The sequence below is a fragment of the Pogoniulus pusillus genome, chromosome 22 (assembly GCF_015220805.1).
Source record: "Pogoniulus pusillus isolate bPogPus1 chromosome 22, bPogPus1.pri, whole genome shotgun sequence".
NCBI lineage: Eukaryota > Metazoa > Chordata > Aves > Piciformes > Lybiidae > Pogoniulus > Pogoniulus pusillus.
In genome coordinates, this window is record NC_087285.1 from 3,282,113 (window position 1) to 3,299,931 (window position 17,819).

The following is a 17,819-nucleotide window of genomic DNA, read 5'->3' on the forward strand; positions in this document are numbered from 1 at the left end:
GTGGAAGAGGAGGAGAGCAAAGAGGGCAAGGACAGGGTGGGTAGAAAGGAACTAAACAAGGTGAAATCAACCATGGAGAAATTCGATGGGGTGAGGCAAAGGGTGAAATATGCCTGTCATGATGGGTCTGGACAGGGGTGAAACACTGACCCTGTTAAAGCACACGTGTGCACCCCAGCTGCAGGATGAAACTGACTCTCCTCTCCTTTGCACAGCCACCCAGCTGCCTACACGACAGGAGTGCTGTCTTCCAGTCCCAGGCTCTTCCCGTGCGCCGACAGCTGCCGCAGGAGCCCTGAGCCTGTCTCGTTGTGCGCTTGGACCTTCTGGGACAAAATCATTTCAAAGAGGGTGCTCATTTCTGAGAGGAAGGTGCTGGCCAGTCTCGTCCCAGCAGCATTTGAGTCAGCCCCAGCACCTTTACCAAAGGTTTCAAAGGTCCTCGGTTGCTCCTGCCTTGCAGCTTCCTCATCCTGAGGTGAACGTGGAGAGTCGGGGCAGAAGATGTTGTCCTTGTAGCTGCTGGTGAGGGGCAGGGAGAGCCGAGCCACCCATGCTGGGTCAGCAGCTGTCAGCCTCTTGAGGGCCAGCTCTGGAGGGAGTGGGAAGGAAAAAAAAAGAGCTGTTGGTTGAGACATGAAGCAGAGGAGCAGACATGGAGCAAACATGGAGCAGACACGGAGACAAAGAAGAAAGCAGAAAGAAAACACTGCCGAGACAATGCCAGAGCTGGGAGATTGTAAACAGGTCTAGAGATAAGCTACCAGCAGCACCATCTAAATCAGCAGCCTGAGCTAAAAAAACCAAACTAAAGCAGGTTTCAGGCTCTTGGGGTTTTGTCTTTTGGGTTTGTTTTTCATGTAAGCAGCATAAGGGTCGCTTTGCTTTCTCGGTTGGTGCAGCCTCCAGTGGCACTTCGCTAAAGGGCAGTCAAAGCGAGGGGTTAGGACTGCTTGAAAGGGAGGCAACAATAGAAAGCTTCCAGAGGAGGGGGAAGTGTGGGGCAGAAAGAAGGTCACTGGTGGACTTCCACTCTAGGGAGGGAGTTTGCTGCTGAGCAGGCATAGTGAAACTGCAAAGAAATAGGTTCTTGTGCAAACAATAACAGCAGCAGAAGAATGAACTTCTGGATGATGAAGTGCACAGCTGGGTGGCTGAAGACCAGCGAGGGAAAATTGAGCTGTAAAGTAGTTGTTGATCAATTGGGAACAGATGAGGAGCCTGCTGTGGGTGTGGGCTGCAGGCTCATCACTGTGCCACTAATGTCATTCTGCCTCAAGATGGGCAAATGAAATGATGACAGTTGGGTGGTCAGGCTGTTCCCTGTTGGCATGGAGACAGCCATGGGGTTGTTAGAAGGTCTGCTGAGATAGGGTTAGGACTACTGTACACAGATCTGTAGGAAATGGGGGGGTCTGAACCACAGAATGGTAGGGCTTGGGAGGGACCTCTGCAGCTCACCAAGCCCAACCTCCCAGCCAAGGTAGAATCACCTAGGGCAGGTTACACAGGAACACATCCAGGTGGATTTGGAATGCCTCTCGAGATGGAGACTCCACCACCTCTCTCACCAGTCAGTTCCAGGGCTCCATCACCCTTAAATTCAAGAAGTTTCTGCTCAGGTTTAGATGGAGCTTCTTTTATCCAGTTTGTGCCTGTTACTCCTTCTCCTGCCACCAGGCACTGCTGAATAAAGTCTGCTCCCACTTTCCTGTCACCCACCCTTGAGTTATTGATCAGCATTGATGAGATCCCCCCCTCCCTCCTCAGCCTGCTCTTTTCCAGACTATAGAGACTCCATTCTCACAGAGCTGTTCCAGTTCCTTGATCAGCTTTGTAGTCCTTTCTAAAGACAGAAGCAGAGGGGAAACTCTTGAGATGAAAGCAGGGGCAAGTTCAGGCTTACAGTGGGGGGACCCTGAGGGTTGTTGAGCCTAAGGAAGCAAATCCTCACTGGGGACCTGACCACAACTTGCAATTATTTGGATGAGATAAGCCCTGACAAAGGAAGTGCTGAAATGCTTAAAATAGTGCTGGCAAAAGAAGAGGTGATTACAACTGCCCAGGAATAAACAGCTACTGGAAATTAAAGGAAGGACCCCACAGCAGGCTGAGCCTAGAATAGCTTCCTCATCAGACAGCAGGGAAGGAAGCAGAGCTCTTGTTTGTCAAGGTAGAGTTTCCCAAACAAGAGCTTGCAGACAAAGTGTGCAGTGGATAAACAAGGCTGCGTGATGTGGTGCACAGCCACTACCTCCAGCCCCACACTGCTTCAGCCCTGCAGCCCCTGGGGGAGGTTGGGGCAACCACTGAGTTTGGGAGAATGACTGAGAGCAGCAAAGCCAGACCTGGTGTCTGCTGACAGACTCCAAGTCCCAGTCAGAGGGCAGGAGCTGCTGTCATGACAATTATGTGATCCTAGCTTACTTCAGGGGGTTGGAGCAGCTCTGCTACAAGGCCTGGCTGAGGAATCTGGGGTTGTTCCACCTGGAGAAGAGAATGCTCCAGAGGGACCTAATAGAGGCCTTCCAGTAGCTGAAGTGGGCTGCAGGAAGGCTGCAGAGGGACTGTTTGCAAAGGCCTGCAGGGACAGGAGAAGGGCCAATGTTAGGATAGGATAGGGCTGGGTGCTAGGTTGGACTGGATTGATCTTGGAGGTCTCTTCCAACCTGGTTGATTCTGTGATAGTAGAGAAGAGCAGATTTAGATTGGATGTGAGGAACAAGTTCTGCACCATGAGGGTGCTGCAACACTGCAGGAGGTCTCCCAGGGAGGTAATTGAAGCTCCATCCCTGGAGATACTCAAGGTGAAGCTCTGAGCAACCTGATCCAGTGGAAGCTGTCCCTGCTGCCTGCAGGGGAGCTGGACTGGATGAGCTTTGGAGGTCACTTCCAACCCAAACCATTCTATGATTCTGTGAAAATGACCTCTAAAAGGAGGGTCCCCATCTGATGTGTGTGTCCTGCTGCTTCCAGAAGACAATCATACAACCATAGAAGTGATTTGGTTGGAAGAGAGCTTTCAGCTCATTGACTTCTTTAACCTAAGACCACTGTGGCCATTAAACCATGTCCTAAAGTCAGTACACTGCCAAAACCTGGGGCACATTTCCCTCAGTCACTGAATTAAGTTCCTTTTCTTGAGCAACTACATAACTGGGCCTTGTTCTCTGTCCTGGGAGAATACCTCTGTGCTGGGGTGGGATGGGGGTGAGGGCTGGGGTGCAAACCTGGGAAGGAGAGAAGGGCAGAGAACATCACTGAGCTCACAGCATCACGATGGTTTGGGTTGGAAAAGGTAAGACTCTAAGATCACCCAGTCCAGCCATCAACCCAACACCATTAAACATCCCTAAGCACATGCAGGAGGCAGCAGCAGCAGGACTACCCCAGGGCTCAGCACAGGCTGAGGACTGGCCTGTTGGAAGGCAGCAAAGGGAAAAAGGCCCGGGGAGGGTCCTGGGGGGTGGGAGGTTGCCCATGAGCCAGCAGTGTGCTCTTGTGGCCACAAGGGCCAATGCTTTTCTGGCCTATGGTTAGTAAGGTCAGAGAGGTTCTCCTCCCCCTCTACTCTGCCCTGGTGAGGCTGCATCTGGAACATTCTGTCCAGTTCTCTGCCCCCCAGTTCAAGAAGGACCTCAGGGAAGTGCTGTGATGCTGTGACTACCCTGTTAGGCAGCTGCTACATGCAGCAGCAATCCCTGCCTGTTGCATTGACACCCTGAGCCATCATCATGGAATCAAGCAGGTTGGAAGAGACCCCCAAGATCATCCAGTCCAACCTAGCACCCAGCCCTGTCCAGTCATCTAGAGCATGGACCCACTGCCTGCACTGCTGCCACCAGCAAGCCTGTCTCACTGACCACAGAAGTGCATGGCTGCAAGAGCAAACAGAGCAGGAGAGGACCACCCCTAGCACACCCTCTGGCAGCTACAGCCACTTGTACTGCCCCAAGCCAACTCCAAAGCCAGAAGTGACAATTTTCTTTCAGCTGAAGTCTCCAAATTCTCTTGTGCAGCTTAGCTTCCAGCATTCCTCCCTACAATCACAGTCCTTCAGTCTCAATGCCTGCTCCTTCAGACATCTCCAAGGGTGTCCCATCTGGTTTTGCTCTACAACATCCACCACGCTCCTCAACCTGCAAGAAGCCACTGCCATTGCCTGGAGCTTTGGGTGCTTTGGCTCTTGAGCAGGACACTACAGTAGCCTGCTCTCTGCAGGGAGAGCCAAGACTCAGGGTGGGGACTGCTGGTCCTGTACCTGTGAAGCCTGGTCACTGAATTTGGCTGATAACTCATCACTGCCTCATTGTGATGGTGTCTGGGGAGGGGTGGGTGGGGTTTATAATCAATATGGGGTTTATAACCAATAAAGTTCTTTCATCTGCTGCTGCAGGCCCTGTTTTGCTGTTGGAGGTAGATGCTAGGTTCAGTGTGGAGCTGCTGGAGGGTAGGAGAGCCCTGCAGAGGGACCTGGGCAGGCTGCATGGGTGGGCAGAGGCCAAGGGCAGGTTCTGCACTTTGGCCACAACAAGCCCAAGCAGCACTGCAGGCTGGGGTCAGAGGGGCTGAGAGCAGGCAGGCAGAGAGGGCCCTGGGGGTGGTGGCAGAGAGGAGCTGCAGAGGAGGCAGCAGTGTGCCCAGGTGGGCAGCAGAGCCACTGGCATCCTGGGCTGGGTGAGGAGCAGTGTGGGCAGCAGGAGCAGGGAGGTTCTTGTGCCCCTGTGCTCAGCACTGCTCAGGCCAGCCCTGGAGTGCTGTGTCCAGTTCTGGGCTCCTGCCTTGCAGAGAGCTGCTGAGGTGCTGGAAGGTGTTGAGAGAAGGGCAGCAAGGCTGGGGAGGGGCCTGGAGCACAGCCCTGTGAGGAGAGGCTGAGGGAGCTGGGGGGCTACAGCCTGCAGCAGAGGAGGCTCAGGGCAGAGCTGGTTGCTGCCTGCAGCTGCGTGCAGGGAGGCTGTAGCCAGGTGGGGTTGGGCTCTGGTGCCAGGCAAGCAGCAACAGAACAAGGGGACACAGTCTCAAGCTGTGCCAGGGCAGGTCTAGGCTGGCTGTTGTTAGGAAGTTGTTGTCAGAGAGAGTGATTGGCATTGGAATGGGCTGCCCAGGGAGGTGGTGGAGTCACCATCCATGGAGGTGTTGAAGCCATGCCTGGCTGGGGCACTTAGTGCCATGGTCTGGTTGGTTGGGCAGGGCTGGGTGCTAGGTTGGGCTGGGGGGAGGTTGGAGCTCTCTTCTCACCTGCCTGGTTCTATGTTAGCAGACAGTGGTGAGCTGAGCTCACATCTGGGCTCTTCCAGCAGAAGCCAGCAGCTCTCTGGCGGGGAGGGATGACTGGGGGCAGTTCCTCCCCCCACTGTGAACAGCACACAGCCTGGGCCAGCTGCAGTGATGTTCCTGAGCACAAGCCATGCTTCCTTCCTGCCTCGCTCAGGATGCAGGTCCCCAGCTCTGTTTGTGTTTGGGAGGGGAGGAAGCAGCCCCAGCAGCGCCGTTGCTTTTTTGGGAAGGTCTGGGCTGGTGGGAAAAGTTCTTTTGCATCAGTCAAGCAGGACACCTTCATCACTCACACAATCCCAGCGTGGTGGGGTTGGAAGGGACCCCTGGAGATCATCCACTCCAACCCCCCTGTCCTGCTAAAGCAGGGCACCCACAGCAGCTTGCCCCAGATCACAGTGACTTGGAGGGGTTGGAAGCTCTTCAGAGGAGACTCCACAGCCTCTCTGCACAGCCTGCTCCAGGCCTCCAGCACCTTCACACCAAACAAGTTTCTCCTGTTCAGATGGAACCTCCTAGCTTCCAGTTTGTGCCTGTTGCCCCTTGTGCTGTCCCTAGACACCACTGACAAGAGTCTAGCCCCAGTCTCTTACTCCCCACACTTAATCTCTTGCTGAGCATTGATCAGATCTCCTCTGGGACTGCTCTTCTCCAGCCTCTCAGCCCCAGGGCTCTCAGGCTTTGATCCTCAGAGATGCTCCAGGCCCCTCAGCAGCTTTGTAAGCTCTGCTGGACTCTTTCAGCAGTTCCCTGTCTCTCCAGCTCTACTGCATGGGCAGGAAGCCACGTTGGGAAAGCCTCAGCATCCAGGGAACCAGTGTTCACTCTGGAATTCCACTCACATGGAGAAAGAGGTTAGAAAAAATGAAGAGGTTTGGGAAAGGGCTTAGGAAATCAAATCCAAGCAGCACAGATGACACTTCACTGTTACCCTTCTCTATAGCAGAGACTGAGGGGTTTTTGTCCTGTCTGGGCAGGACTGGATGCAGATAAACCTGCTGAGCAGCTCTGTGTACAGCACACCACTGGGGTGGAGCTGGACAAGCTCTTCACTCTCTGCTCTGGGCTGCAGGACCTGTAAATCTGGGGAAGCTTGTACCTTGTTTCACCCAGCCTCTGCTTCACCTGCAGCTCTCCTTCCTCCCAGCCTCTGCTTCACCTGCAGCTCTCCTTCCTCCCAGCCTCTACACCGCCTGCAGCTCTCCTTCCTCCCAGCCTCTGCTTCACCTGCAGCTCTCCTTCCTCCCAGCCTCTGCTTCGCCTGCAGCTCTCCTTCCTCCCAGCCTCTGCTTCACCTGCAGCTCTCATTTATCCCAGCTTCTCCTTCACTTGTGGCTCTCCTTCCTCCTAGCCTCTGCTTCACCTGTAACTCTCCTTCACTTGTGGCTCTCCTTTCTCCCAGCCCCCACCCTTCACTTATGGCCTTCCTTTCTCCCAGCCCTTCAACTGCAGCTCTCCTTTCTGCCAGCCTTTTCTTTCTATGCAGCTCTCTTTTCTGCCAGCCTTTTCTTCCTCTGCAGCTCTCCTTTCTCCCAGCCTTTCCTTTGGTTGCTCCTCAGAGGAACAACAGGGCAGGAAGGCAACACAGAGGGGCAGCCTTGGTTCTCCCTTTGAGCAAGGGCACAGAGAACATCCAGCTCTGGAAGTCAAACCACCACAGCAGCAAACCTCAGCGAGCTCCTCTTGCTGTGGTGGAGCAGGGAGGCTCCACGGTGAGAATTTCTGTGGCAGGACATGAGTCAGCCCAAGCCTTTCAAATTGAAATGCCAGGAGAAGAGATTTTTTTTTCCCTTCCCCTCAGAACAAATCAATAAAAGGAGCATGTAGAAAATGTCAGCCCCAGATGGCATTCACCCTGCAGTGCCCGAGGAGCTCGGATATGAAATTGCTTGGTTTATTAGCTGCTGTTTGTTAACTACTGCTCCAAACGAAGGGGCTGTCAGGAGGAGGCAGGGTGGAAATGGTGGCACAGGTCTCTGAGGGCATCAAGGGTTCATAGAAACCTCTGGCTGTGAGACTCAGCAGACAGCCATGGAGGCAAGGACTGCCCTGGCATCTGCAAGGTGAGGAATTGTGTGTGGGAAATCTATTTGTGCCTCTGGAAGAGGTGGGTGAAGAATAAACCAGAATACCTCCTTCTAGCACCAGTGCAGATGAATCCTAAACACTGCTCACAGCTCTGGTCACCACATCTCACAGTTTAGTGAGCTGCAGATGAAGGAAGGGCTGGGAGAAAGGAGAGTCACAAGTGAAGGAGGGACTGGGAGAAAGGAGAGCTGCAGGTGAAGGAGGGACTGGGAGAAAGGAGAGCTGCAGGTGAAGGAGGGACTGGGAGAAAGGAGAGCTGCAGGTGAAGGAGGGGCTGGGAGGAAGGAGAGCTGCAGGTGAAGGAGGGGCTGGGAGGAAGGAGAGCTGCAGGTGAAGGAGGGGCTGGGAGGAAGGAGAGCTGCAGGTGAAGGAGGGGCTGGGAGGAAGGAGAGCTGCAGGTGAAGGAGGGGCTGGGAGGAAGGAGAGCTGCAGGTGAAGGAGGGGCTGGGAGGAAGGAGAGCTGCAGGTGAAGGAGGGGCTGGGAGGAAGGAGAGCTGCAGGTGAAGGAGGGGCTGGGAGGAAGGAGAGCTGCAGGTGAAGGAGGGGCTGGGAGGAAGGAGAGCTGCAGGTGAAGGAGGGGCTGGGAGGAAGGAGAGCTGCAGGTGAAGGAGGGGCTGGGAGAAAGGAGAGCTGCAGGTGAAGGAGGGGCTGGGAGAAAGGAGAGCTGCAGGTGAAGGAGGGGCTGGGAGGAAGGAGAGCTGCAGGTGAAGGAGGGGCTGGGAGAAAGGAGAGCTGCAGGTGAAGGAGGGGCTGGGAGAAAGGAGAGCTGCAGGTGAAGGAGGGGCTGGGAGAAAGGAGAGCTGCAGGTGAAGGAGGGGCTGGGAGAAAGGAGAGCTGCAGGTGAAGGAGGGGCTGGGAGAAAGGAGAGCTGCAGGTGAAGGAGGGACTGGGAGGAAGGAGAGCTGCAGGTGAAGGAGGGACTGGGAGAAAGGAGAGTCACAAGTGAAGGAGGGGCTGGGAGGAAGGAGAGCTGCAGGTGAAGGAGGGGCTGGGAGGAAGGAGAGCTGCAGGTGAAGGAGGGACTGGGAGAAAGGAGAGTCACAAGTGAAGGAGGGGCTGGGAGGAAGGAGAGCTGCAGGTGAAGGAGGGACTGGGAGAAAGGAGAGCTGCAGGTGAAGGAGGGGCTGGGAGAAAGGAGAGCTGCAGGTGAAGGAGGGACTGGGAGGAAGGAGAGCTGCAGGTGAAGGAGGGACTGGGAGGAAGGAGAGCTACATTCAGTGATGGGTTGGAGACAGGAGATGAGCTGAGACTAGACCAGTCCAGCCTGGTAGGAAATAAGAGCCTGATGGGCTCTGTGGGTATACAACATCTTGAAGGGCTTGACAAGGACAACTCTTCACCCTTCTCATTCTGCATGGACCACAGAAGTCAACCTCACAGATCAGCTAAACAGCAGCAGATACACCTGTGGGGACTAAAGCCCTACCAAGGGGGATCAAAAGCAGGGGAAATGAAACAGCACCACCATGAAGCTCAGCAAGTCCTTAGGCTGTATACCCTCTGGTACCAAAGCACAGGATGGTCCAAAGGCTGCTCTCCTATCTGGCATCTGCCACTCTCAGAGCCATCCTAGGTGATGAAGTGTCCCCTGGCTTGCTGCAGGCTAACCGGTTGTGTCTTCTGAGTGGGGTTGTGTGTTACGTGAGGAGATTGCACTGCCGGAGCCCTCCACCAGCCCCAGCGTGCTCCCAACAGCGAGGCCACCTTACCTGCCTGTGGCTCCAGGAGGGTCTCCAGCTCCTCCCCCACCAGCTGCTGCACGGAGAGCTCAAAGCCGCTCTCTGAGTCGCGATCCTCCGCCTCGCTCTCGCCGTGCCCGCTGTCCTTCGTGCTCAGGCAGTCGGCATCCAGCCCCGCAGCCCTGCCGGGGGGCGAGACGCTGCAGTCACCTCAGCCCTGCCCCATCCGTTCCTCTGATTCTGATTGCTGTTACCTCCAAAGCTGACCCAGACATGGGATGTGAGCATCCCCTTAGGGTCCCAGCACGGTGAGGGTTGGAAGGGACTCCTGGACATCATCCAGTCCTAACCCCCACCTGCTAAAGCAGGGCACCCACAGCAGCTTGCCCAGCAGCACAGTGGAATTGGAGGGTTGGAAGCTCTGCAGAGAAGGAGACTCCACAACCTCTCTGGGCAGGCTGCTCCAGGCCTCCAGCACCCTCACACCAAGCAAGTTTCTCCTCCTGTTCACATGGACCCTCCTAGCTTCCAGGTTGTGCCTATTGCCCCTTGTCCTCTCACTGGGCACCACTTGGCCCCATCCTCTTGCCCCCACCCCCGACTTTGTCTCTTGCTGAGCATTGCTCAGATGCCTCTGGGGCTGCTCTTCTGCAGGCTCTCAGCCTTTCCTCCTCACAGAGCTGCTCCAGGCCCCTCAGCACCTCTGTAACCTCTGCTAGAATCACAGAATCAACCAGGTTGGAAGAGAGCTCCAAGCTCATCCAGTCCAACCTATCCCCCAGCCCTAGCCAGTCAACCAGACCATGGCACCAAGTGCCTCATCCAGTCTTTTCTTGAACACCTCCAGGGATGGTGACTCTCTCCAGCAGTTCCCTGTCTCTTTCAAACTGGGGAGCCCAGAACTGGACCCAGTACTTCAGATGTGGCCTCCCTGTGGCAGAGTAGAGGAGGAAGAGAACCTCCTTCGACCTGCTGGCCAGAGCCTCCTTCATGCACCCCAGGGCATTAGCCCTCTAGGTGCATTGCTCACAGCCCCAAAGCCATCATCACTTCAGTCCCCACAAAAGCAGTGGGATCAGGAGTGGATCCTGATCCAACCAGGCAAGGAGCACCACAGCCCAGTCTTGCCCCAAGCATCTCTTCGTCTGCATCCTCAATAGGTGGAGTGGATGAGTGAGGTGGAGAAAGCTGTGCCTGGCCATGGCCTGGGCAGGTGGGGACAGATGGGATGGGGCAAGGCAGTGAAGCTCTGGCATCTCTGGGAGTGTTCACCCAGCGCTGTCAACAGCATCATTTACTGGGAACACCATGTGGGTTGTCTCTGGGAATGTTTTCAGCACACAGCTGAGATATCTCAGACTTGGTAGAGCTGAAGAATGATTTGACTTAATGACCTTAAAGGTCTTTTCCATCCAGATTCCATGATCTATGGATCCTTGGTAGTAGCCTCCTAGCCTGGGGACAGATGTCCTGCACTCATGCCAACTTGGCATCTCTGAGAAAGCACCTAGAGCCATGAGAGAACTCATCCTGCTGCCTCCAAAGCTGGCAACCTCTGCCCTCCCAGGTGCCCCTTCCCATCACATTTGGATGCAAGGATGAGCACAGACAGAGCTGCCAAAGGTGCACCAGGAATGAGGCAAAGAGCAGCTCTAGGAAGGTGCTGGACACCAACTCAAAGCCAGGACCTCAGGAGCACAGGGAGGACCTTTCTCCACAGCCTCAGGGGATGAGGCTTTGCTTCGTGTGGCTCCTGCTCTCAGAGCCAGAAGGGCTGAAGCAGATGCCTCAAGTGACACAGGGACCACGGCACAGAGAAGGGAAGAGCCTTACCTGCTGCCGTTCTTGGCCGTGTACTTGTTCCCCCTGTGGTTTGTCCTGGGCTGGAACTGGCCCTGGTGCAGCAGGGAGAGCAGCTGGGAGATTTGCTGTAAGCAGGAAAAGCCTGGTTGAGCCCCTGCAGTGGCCACTCAAGCTGCTTCCTGCCAGGATGTCCCCTGTGGACTTCCCCTCCCCGGCCTCCTTACAGAGCTTCCTCCTCCTGCAGATGGCTCAGCACCCCCATGAAGAAGGACAAACAAGCGGCTGGGCAGCCCACCTGGCCCCACTGCTTCCCCTGCCTGCCAGCCCCTGCCCACACTCTCCCCCGGGGTTGTCCCCTTCTCCCCGTGGCAGCCATTCCCCAGGCCAGCTCCCAGGGTGGTCTGGTGGGTGCGGGGAGCCCCTGTCTGCCGTGGGGTTCATCCCACCCAGCCCAAGGCCAGGAGAGCCAGCCAAGGACCAAGGGTGCCCTTTGCCACCAACCACCACATTATGCAAAACCTGGGCAAGGAAAGGTTTGGGGGTTGGGGGGGGGGGTGTCTGTGCTTCCAGTAACAGTGCTGGGCAGCTCCTACCTGCACTGGTGGGGACTCCATTGCAAACTCCCCACTGGGGCTCTGCTCTGCCAGCGCCACCAGCGACAGCCGGACCAGGCTCCTGAGGATCTGCTGGTGGGGCTGGGGGTGCCCAGGCTCCCCAGCACCCACAGGCTGGCTGGGTGGCAGCAGGGGCTCTCCCATGGGTCCCTGTGGTGGCTTCACCAAGCTCTTGCAGTGCAGTGGTGTCCCCGGGGGGCTCACAGCTTCCTTGGCTGAAGTTTTAGGTCTGTGGGGCTGGCAGGGCCGGCGCTGCAGGATGGGCAGGTTGAAGGTCTCTTGCTCCTCCTCTGAGTCTTTTTGGGTCCTCTGATTTCTCAGGGTCCTGTAGAGAGTGGGAGTGAGGTGGAGAGGAGCTTGTGGGGAGCTTCCTGGTGCTGGGGCAGTTGTGTAGGGCAGATCCTCCTGGCAGGAACGGGGAGGCTCATCCTCCCGGGGCCGGCCCCGGAGCAGCGGGACGAGGTGGATGTCTGCCTTCTGGATCTGCCTGTGTGGCTTCTTGAGCTGCTGCTGCCTGCGGGCATCCTCAGCCTCCCTGCAGTTGTAGGCCATGCCATCCTTCTGCTCCTTCTTCCTCAAGGACAGGGTTAAAGCCAAAAGGAGAAGGCACCCGCCCAGGAGAGCAGCCAGGCAGATAATGACCAGCACAGAGGAGCTCATCCAGCCGGGATCCTGGGCTGAGATCTTGGAGAAGGAGCCGTGGCGCCGGAAAACCAAGCGGAGCCGTGCCAGGGTGTGCAGGGGCACGTCCCCCCCATCGCTCACCCGCACCACCAGCTCCCGCTCGCTGCCCGCCAGGCTGCTGGCATTGCTGGCATTGAGGAAGACCTGCCCCAAGAGAGGGTCCAGGATGAAGAGGCCAACATCATCCCCACCCACCAGATCATAGCGCAGAGCTCCGTTGATGCCCGAGTCCACATCGCTGGCCACGATGGTGAAGAGGAGAGGAGTGCCAGCACACGACACCAGTGTTGCATTGGGCACTGCCACGGTCCCCTGGGCGCTCCCATTCCCAGGCACCACCCAGAAGCACCCAGTCTCTGCGTTCACCAGGACGGAGAGCGCAGCCACACCTCCCACCAGCGCCGGCGTGGTGATGACAGGAGCGTTGTCGTTGCGGTCCAGCACTGCCAGCCTGATGGAGACGTTGGATGCCAGCTTAGGGTGACCAGCGTCCTCCGCAGCCACCAGGAACTCCAGCTGCCTCACCTGCTCGTAATCAAAAGCTTGGAGGGCAAAAAGCTCCCCAGTGGCAGGGTCGATGGAGACGAGACCCGAAGCAGAGGCGTCCAGGATGCTGTAGGTGATTTTGCCGTTGAAGCCCAGGTCAGGGTCGGTGGCACGGACGGTGAGCAAAAGGGCAGGTGCTTCGCTGTTCTCAGCCACGGCAGCCTCGTAGCTGGCCCTCTCGAAGGAGGGGGCGTTGTCGTTGACATCGCTGATGCAAATGGTGAGGTGCTTCAGCACAGCCAAGGAGAGGTCCCCCTGGTCCCGCACCACCAGCGTCAGGTTGTACTCGGCGCGCAGCTCCCGGTCCAGCGTGGCGTTGGTCATCAGCACGTAGCTGTGGCTGTTGGTCCTCTTCAGCCTGAAGTGCTCACCCCCTTGGCTGAGGGAGCAGTGCACCTGCCCGTTGCTTCCCGAGTCGGGGTCGCTGGCCGTCACCAGAGCCACGAAGCTGTCCTTGGGGAGGGCTTCGGACAGCACCGGCACCCTCCCGGCCCAGGTGACGTGGACCTGGGGAGCGTTGTCGTTGACATCCAGGACCTTGACCAGGATCTTGCAGTGCGCCGGGATGGGGTTGGCGCCCAGGTCCCGGGCTTGCACGTCCAGCTCGTAGGCGTGGGTCTCCTCGTAGTCCAGCGGGCGCCTCAGGACCACGCTGCCCGTGCGGGCGTCGATGCCGAAGGCGCTCAGCACCTCCGGCGGTGCGTGCCTGCTCAGGCTGTACTCGATCTCCCCGTTGGGGCCCTGGTCGGGGTCGGTGGCCGTCACCGTCACGAGGAGGGTCCCGGGAGGAGCATCCTCCCGCACCTCGACCGTCAAGGAGCTCTCTGCGAAGACGGGGCTGTTATCGTTGGAGTCGAGGACGGTGACTTTAATCAGAGCAGTCCCCGATCTGGGGGGCTCCCCGTGGTCGGTGGCCGTCAGCACCAGGTCGAAGGAGGAGTGCAGCTCCCGGTCCACTTCCTTAACCACCACCAGCTCCGCGTGCCACGTCCCGTCAGAGCTGGGGACGACCTCCAGCGCGAAGTGCTCGCTGGGGGTGAGGGCGTAGGAGCAGCGGGCGTTGGGGCCGGCGTCGGCGTCCAGGGCTCTGTCCAGCGGGATCCGTGTCCGCAGGGATGCGCTCTCCGAGATCTCCAGCTCCAGCTCGGGCGTGGGGAACCGCGGCGCGTTGTCGTTCACGTCCAGCACCTGAACCTCCACGTGAATCAGGGCCAGGTTGCGGGCGGCCAGCACGTCGAAAGAGACCCAGCAGGCATCGCTGTGCCGGCACAGCTGCTCCCTGTCCACCCTACCGGCCGTGCTGAGCGCCCCGTCCCCGCTGTCCACCCGCAGCGGGAACCTGCCGGGGGTCTCCATCAGCTGGAAGGTGTCCGACGTGTCGCCGCTCTCGCCCCCCTCGAAGTGCTCGGCCAGCGTCCCTATCACCGTTCCAGGCGGCACTTCTTCGAACACCCGGTACTGCACCGTGAAGGTGGCCACCTCCTGGGCATCGGCAGAGAGGAAGAGGTACCACCAGAAGGCTGGCAGCTGGAGAGCGGAGCGGCTCAGCAGCAGCATGCTGCAGGTGAAGCCCACCGCCCCGCTGCCCGGGCACGCCGCCGCGGGCCTGCCCGCCCGCCGCCCCATGCCCACCCCGTCCTTACGGCGAGCACCGGTGCCCAGCATCCTCTGACATCTCCGTGCCCCAAAGGCCACCAGCGGCGAAGGAAGAGAGCTGGCGAGCGAGCCCAGCGGGCGTCCCCCAGCCTGCCATCCCCGGGGGGCAGCCAGGGGAACCAGCTGCTGCCCAGGCTGGCAGGCTCAGCCCGGCGCGGAGGGGACCGCAGCTGCCACCAGCAGCGCTGCGGCAGGCAGGCAGGCAGGCAGCAGCGTCCGGGCGGTGCGGGGCCGGGAGGTGGTCCGGCCGAGCTTCCTACCCAAACCCCACCTCCAGGAAAAGGGAGGCCCTGGCTGGTACAATGCCTGGGCGGGGTGGGGGCTCCTGGGGGGGCTGCTCAGCTGGTAGAGGGGTGTGGAGATGCCCGAGGTACCAGCCCCGGGGCCGCCCTGTCATCTCACCTGAAGCAGCACCCTTGGCAGAAGGCTCAAGTCCTGCGGACAGCCCCTGAGCCACCTGCGAAGGCTCAGGTGTGCCTCGGGAAGGTCTGCACAGAATCATTTCGCTTGGGAGAGGTCTTTCAGACCGAGTCCAGCCGTTAAGCTAAGTCACCACTGAGTCGTGTCCCTCAACACCACAGATGTCCCAATCAGAGTGTCAGGGGCTGGAAGGGACCTCCAAAGCTCATCCAGTCCAACCCCCCCCCTGCCAGAGCAGCGTCCCCTAAACCAGATCACACAGGAACACATCCAGGAAGGTCTTGAATATCTGCAGAGAGGGAGACTCCACAGCCCCCCTGGGCAGCCTGTGCCAGTGCTCTGTCACCCTCACAGGGGAAAAAATTCCTCCTCCTGTTTCCAGGGAGCTTCCTCTGCCTCAGCTTCCACCCTTGCCCCTTGTGCTGGCACTGGGCATCACCCAGCAGAGCCTGGCTCCAGCCTCCTGGCACTCACCTGCACATCTTTATCCACATTCATGGGGCCACCCCTCAGGCTTCTCCTCTCCAATCTCCAAGCCCCAGCTCCCTCAGGCTCTCCTTGCAAGGAACATGTTCCACTGCCATCATCATCTTTGTGGGTCCATGCTGGACTCTCAAACAGTTCCTTGAGGTCCTGCTTGAACTGAGAGGCCCAGAACTGGACACGGGACTCCAGATTCAGTCTCAACAGGGCAGAGGGGCAGGAGAACCTCTCTGACCTACTCACCACAGCCCTTCTAATCCACCCCAGAATGGCATTGGCCCTCCTGGCCACCAGAGCACATTGCTGGTTCGTGGTCATCCTCCCACCCAATAGGACCCCCAGGGTCCTTTTCCCCTTTACTGCCTTCCAACAGCTCAATCCCCAACCCATGCTGCTCCCTGGGGTTGTTCTTTCCCTGCTGCAAGACTCTCCCCTTGCCCTTGTTGTGTTTCATTCAGTTTCTCCCTGCCCATCTCTCAGCCTGGCATCCACAAGGGCCAGCAGTGGTCTTCTCTTGTACTCCCCCAAGGACTTATTCCCCACACTGCTGGAGCCCAGACTTACTTGGGTTCATTTTCATTGTGCTTTAATCCTTGCTGCTTGCTCTGCCTTTTCCTGTCAGGCTTCAGGGTCACCTTTCCCAGCATGATTGCATCTCTGCCTGGTTTGCAGCTGGGCACACCAAAATGAGCTGAGGAATCCCTGGGAGAGCTGCCACGTCAGACAGGGGCAGGAGGGCACACGGGAAGAAAGGAGGCTCTGGCTGACACAAGCTGTGTCCTGTCAGGCCTCTCCCCACCCCTGTGCCCATCTGTCCTGGCTAGCTCCCTCATCTTGGCACATGGCATACCTCCAGCTTGGCTCTGCTTAGACTTCCCCAGGGTCAGTGCTGCCCCAGCACTGACTGTGTACCACCAACCCCCCTAGAATCACAGCCTCGACCAGGTTGGCAGAGAGCTCCAAGCTCACCCAGCCCAACCTAGCACCCAGCCCTGCCCAACCAACCAGACCATGGCACTCAGTGCCCCAGCCAGCCTTGGCTTCAACACCTCCAGGCACAGCCACTCCACCTCCTCCCTGGGCAGCCCATTCCAATGCCAATCACTCTCTCTGCCAGCAGCTTCCTCCTAACAGCCAGCCTGAACCTGCCCTGGCACAACTTGAGGCTGTGTCCCCTTCTTCTGGTGCTGCCTGCCTGGCACCAGAGCCCAACCCCACCTGGCTACAGCCTCCCTGCAGGCAGCTGCAGGCAGCAATCAGCTCTGCCCTGAGCCTCCTCTGCTGCAGGCTGCACCCCCCCAGCTCCCTCAGCCTCTCCTCACAGGGCTGTGCTCCAGGCCCCTCCCCAGCCTTGCTGCCCTTCTCTCAACACCTTCCAGCACCTCAGCAGCTCTCTGCAAGGGAGGAGCCCAGAGCTGGACACAGCACTCCAGGGCTGGCCTGAGCAGTGCTGAGCACAGGGGCACAAGAACCTCCCTGCTCCTGCTGCCCACACTGCTCCTCAGCCAGCCCAGGATGCCAGTGGCTCTGCTGCCCACCTGGGCACACTGCTGCCTCCTCTGCAGCTCCTCTCTGCCACCACCCCCAGGGCCCTCTCTGCCTGCCTGCTCTCAGCCCCTCTGACCCCAGCCTGCAGTGCTGCTTGGGCTTCTTGTGGCCAAAGTGCACAACCTGCCCTTGGCCTGCTTCAGTCTCCTGCCCTTGGCCTCTGCCCACCCATGCAGCCTGCCCAGGTCCCTCTGCAGGGCTCTGCTCCCCTCCAGCAGCTCCACACTGCTCCTAGCTTGCTGTCATCTACAAACTCCCTGCTGCTGCACTCAATCCCTGCTCCAGACCATCAATAACAACATTGAACAGAACTTTCTTTGCCTAATTTCACTCCAAGCCCCCACCTTTGAGCAGCCTGCCTGGCTGATGGCCACATGGGCATGCCCAGGTAGCACAGCCTGGAGCTGTGCCATGTGTTCCCCCCGAGCAGGCAGCTGGCTGCCAGCAGAGCCCAGTTACCAAGCTGGGCTGTGCCTTGAGTCTCCAGCTAAAGGCACTCTGGAAAGGGAATCTCAGTGCAGGAGTTTCCTTGGCCATTATGGAGAGCAGAGCCCCTTCATGTCGTGGTTTGAGTCCCACCAGCCACATCATGGGGCTGAGGTTGTTCAGCCTCGGGTAGAGAAGGTTCCAGGGAGACCTTTCAGAGCTTGAAGGGGACTACAGGACAGCTGGGGAGGGACTTGCCATGGGGGCATGGAGTGATAGGATATGAGGTGCTGGCTTCAGACTGGAAGATGATCAATTTAGATCAGATATCAGGAAGAAATTCTTCCCCCCGTGGGGGTCATAAGGCACTGGAACAGGTTGCCCAGAGAAGCTGTGGAGGCTCCAAGCCTGGCAGTGTCCAAAGGCAGGTTGGATGTGGCCTTGGGCAAGGTGGTCTAGTAGGAGATGTCCCTGCCCACAGCAGGGGGTTGGAACCAGATGATCTTTAAAGGTCCCTTCCAACCCAAACCATTCTCTAACTGTTATCTTGGTCCTCACATCTACCAGGCACCCTCCAGCAGCCCTGCAGCTGCCACTC

At 58.2% G+C, this 17,819-nt stretch overlaps 2 protein-coding genes across 3 annotated transcripts in view; one reads left to right on the forward strand and one right to left on the reverse strand.

Annotated features, from left to right (window-relative positions):
- DELE1 (DAP3 binding cell death enhancer 1) overlaps positions 1–830 on the forward strand; it is a 29,860-nt gene extending 29,030 nt beyond the window's left edge. The window contains exon 12 of the mRNA XM_064161473.1: positions 216–830. The gene's annotated coding sequence lies outside the window, so the exon portion shown is untranslated. The remainder of the gene's footprint in view (positions 1–215) is intronic.
- On the reverse strand, positions 228–16,217 carry PCDH12 (protocadherin 12). 2 transcript variants are annotated; one of them, XM_064161472.1, is made up of 5 exons: positions 15,812–16,217; positions 11,438–14,170; positions 10,875–10,969; positions 9,072–9,223; positions 228–592 (listed from the first exon to the last, which is right to left on the reverse strand). In XM_064161472.1, the coding sequence occupies exons 2-5, from the start codon at positions 14,042–14,044 to the stop codon at positions 228–230; spliced, it is 3,219 nt and encodes a 1,072-aa protein (XP_064017542.1). In that variant the 5' UTR covers positions 14,045–14,170; positions 15,812–16,217. The 2 variants fall into 2 exon arrangements, with proteins under 2 accessions (XP_064017542.1, XP_064017541.1); XM_064161471.1 differs by lacking the exon at positions 15,812–16,217 and having other exon boundaries at positions 11,438–14,245.
- Positions 16,218–17,819: the final 1,602 nt, after the last annotated feature.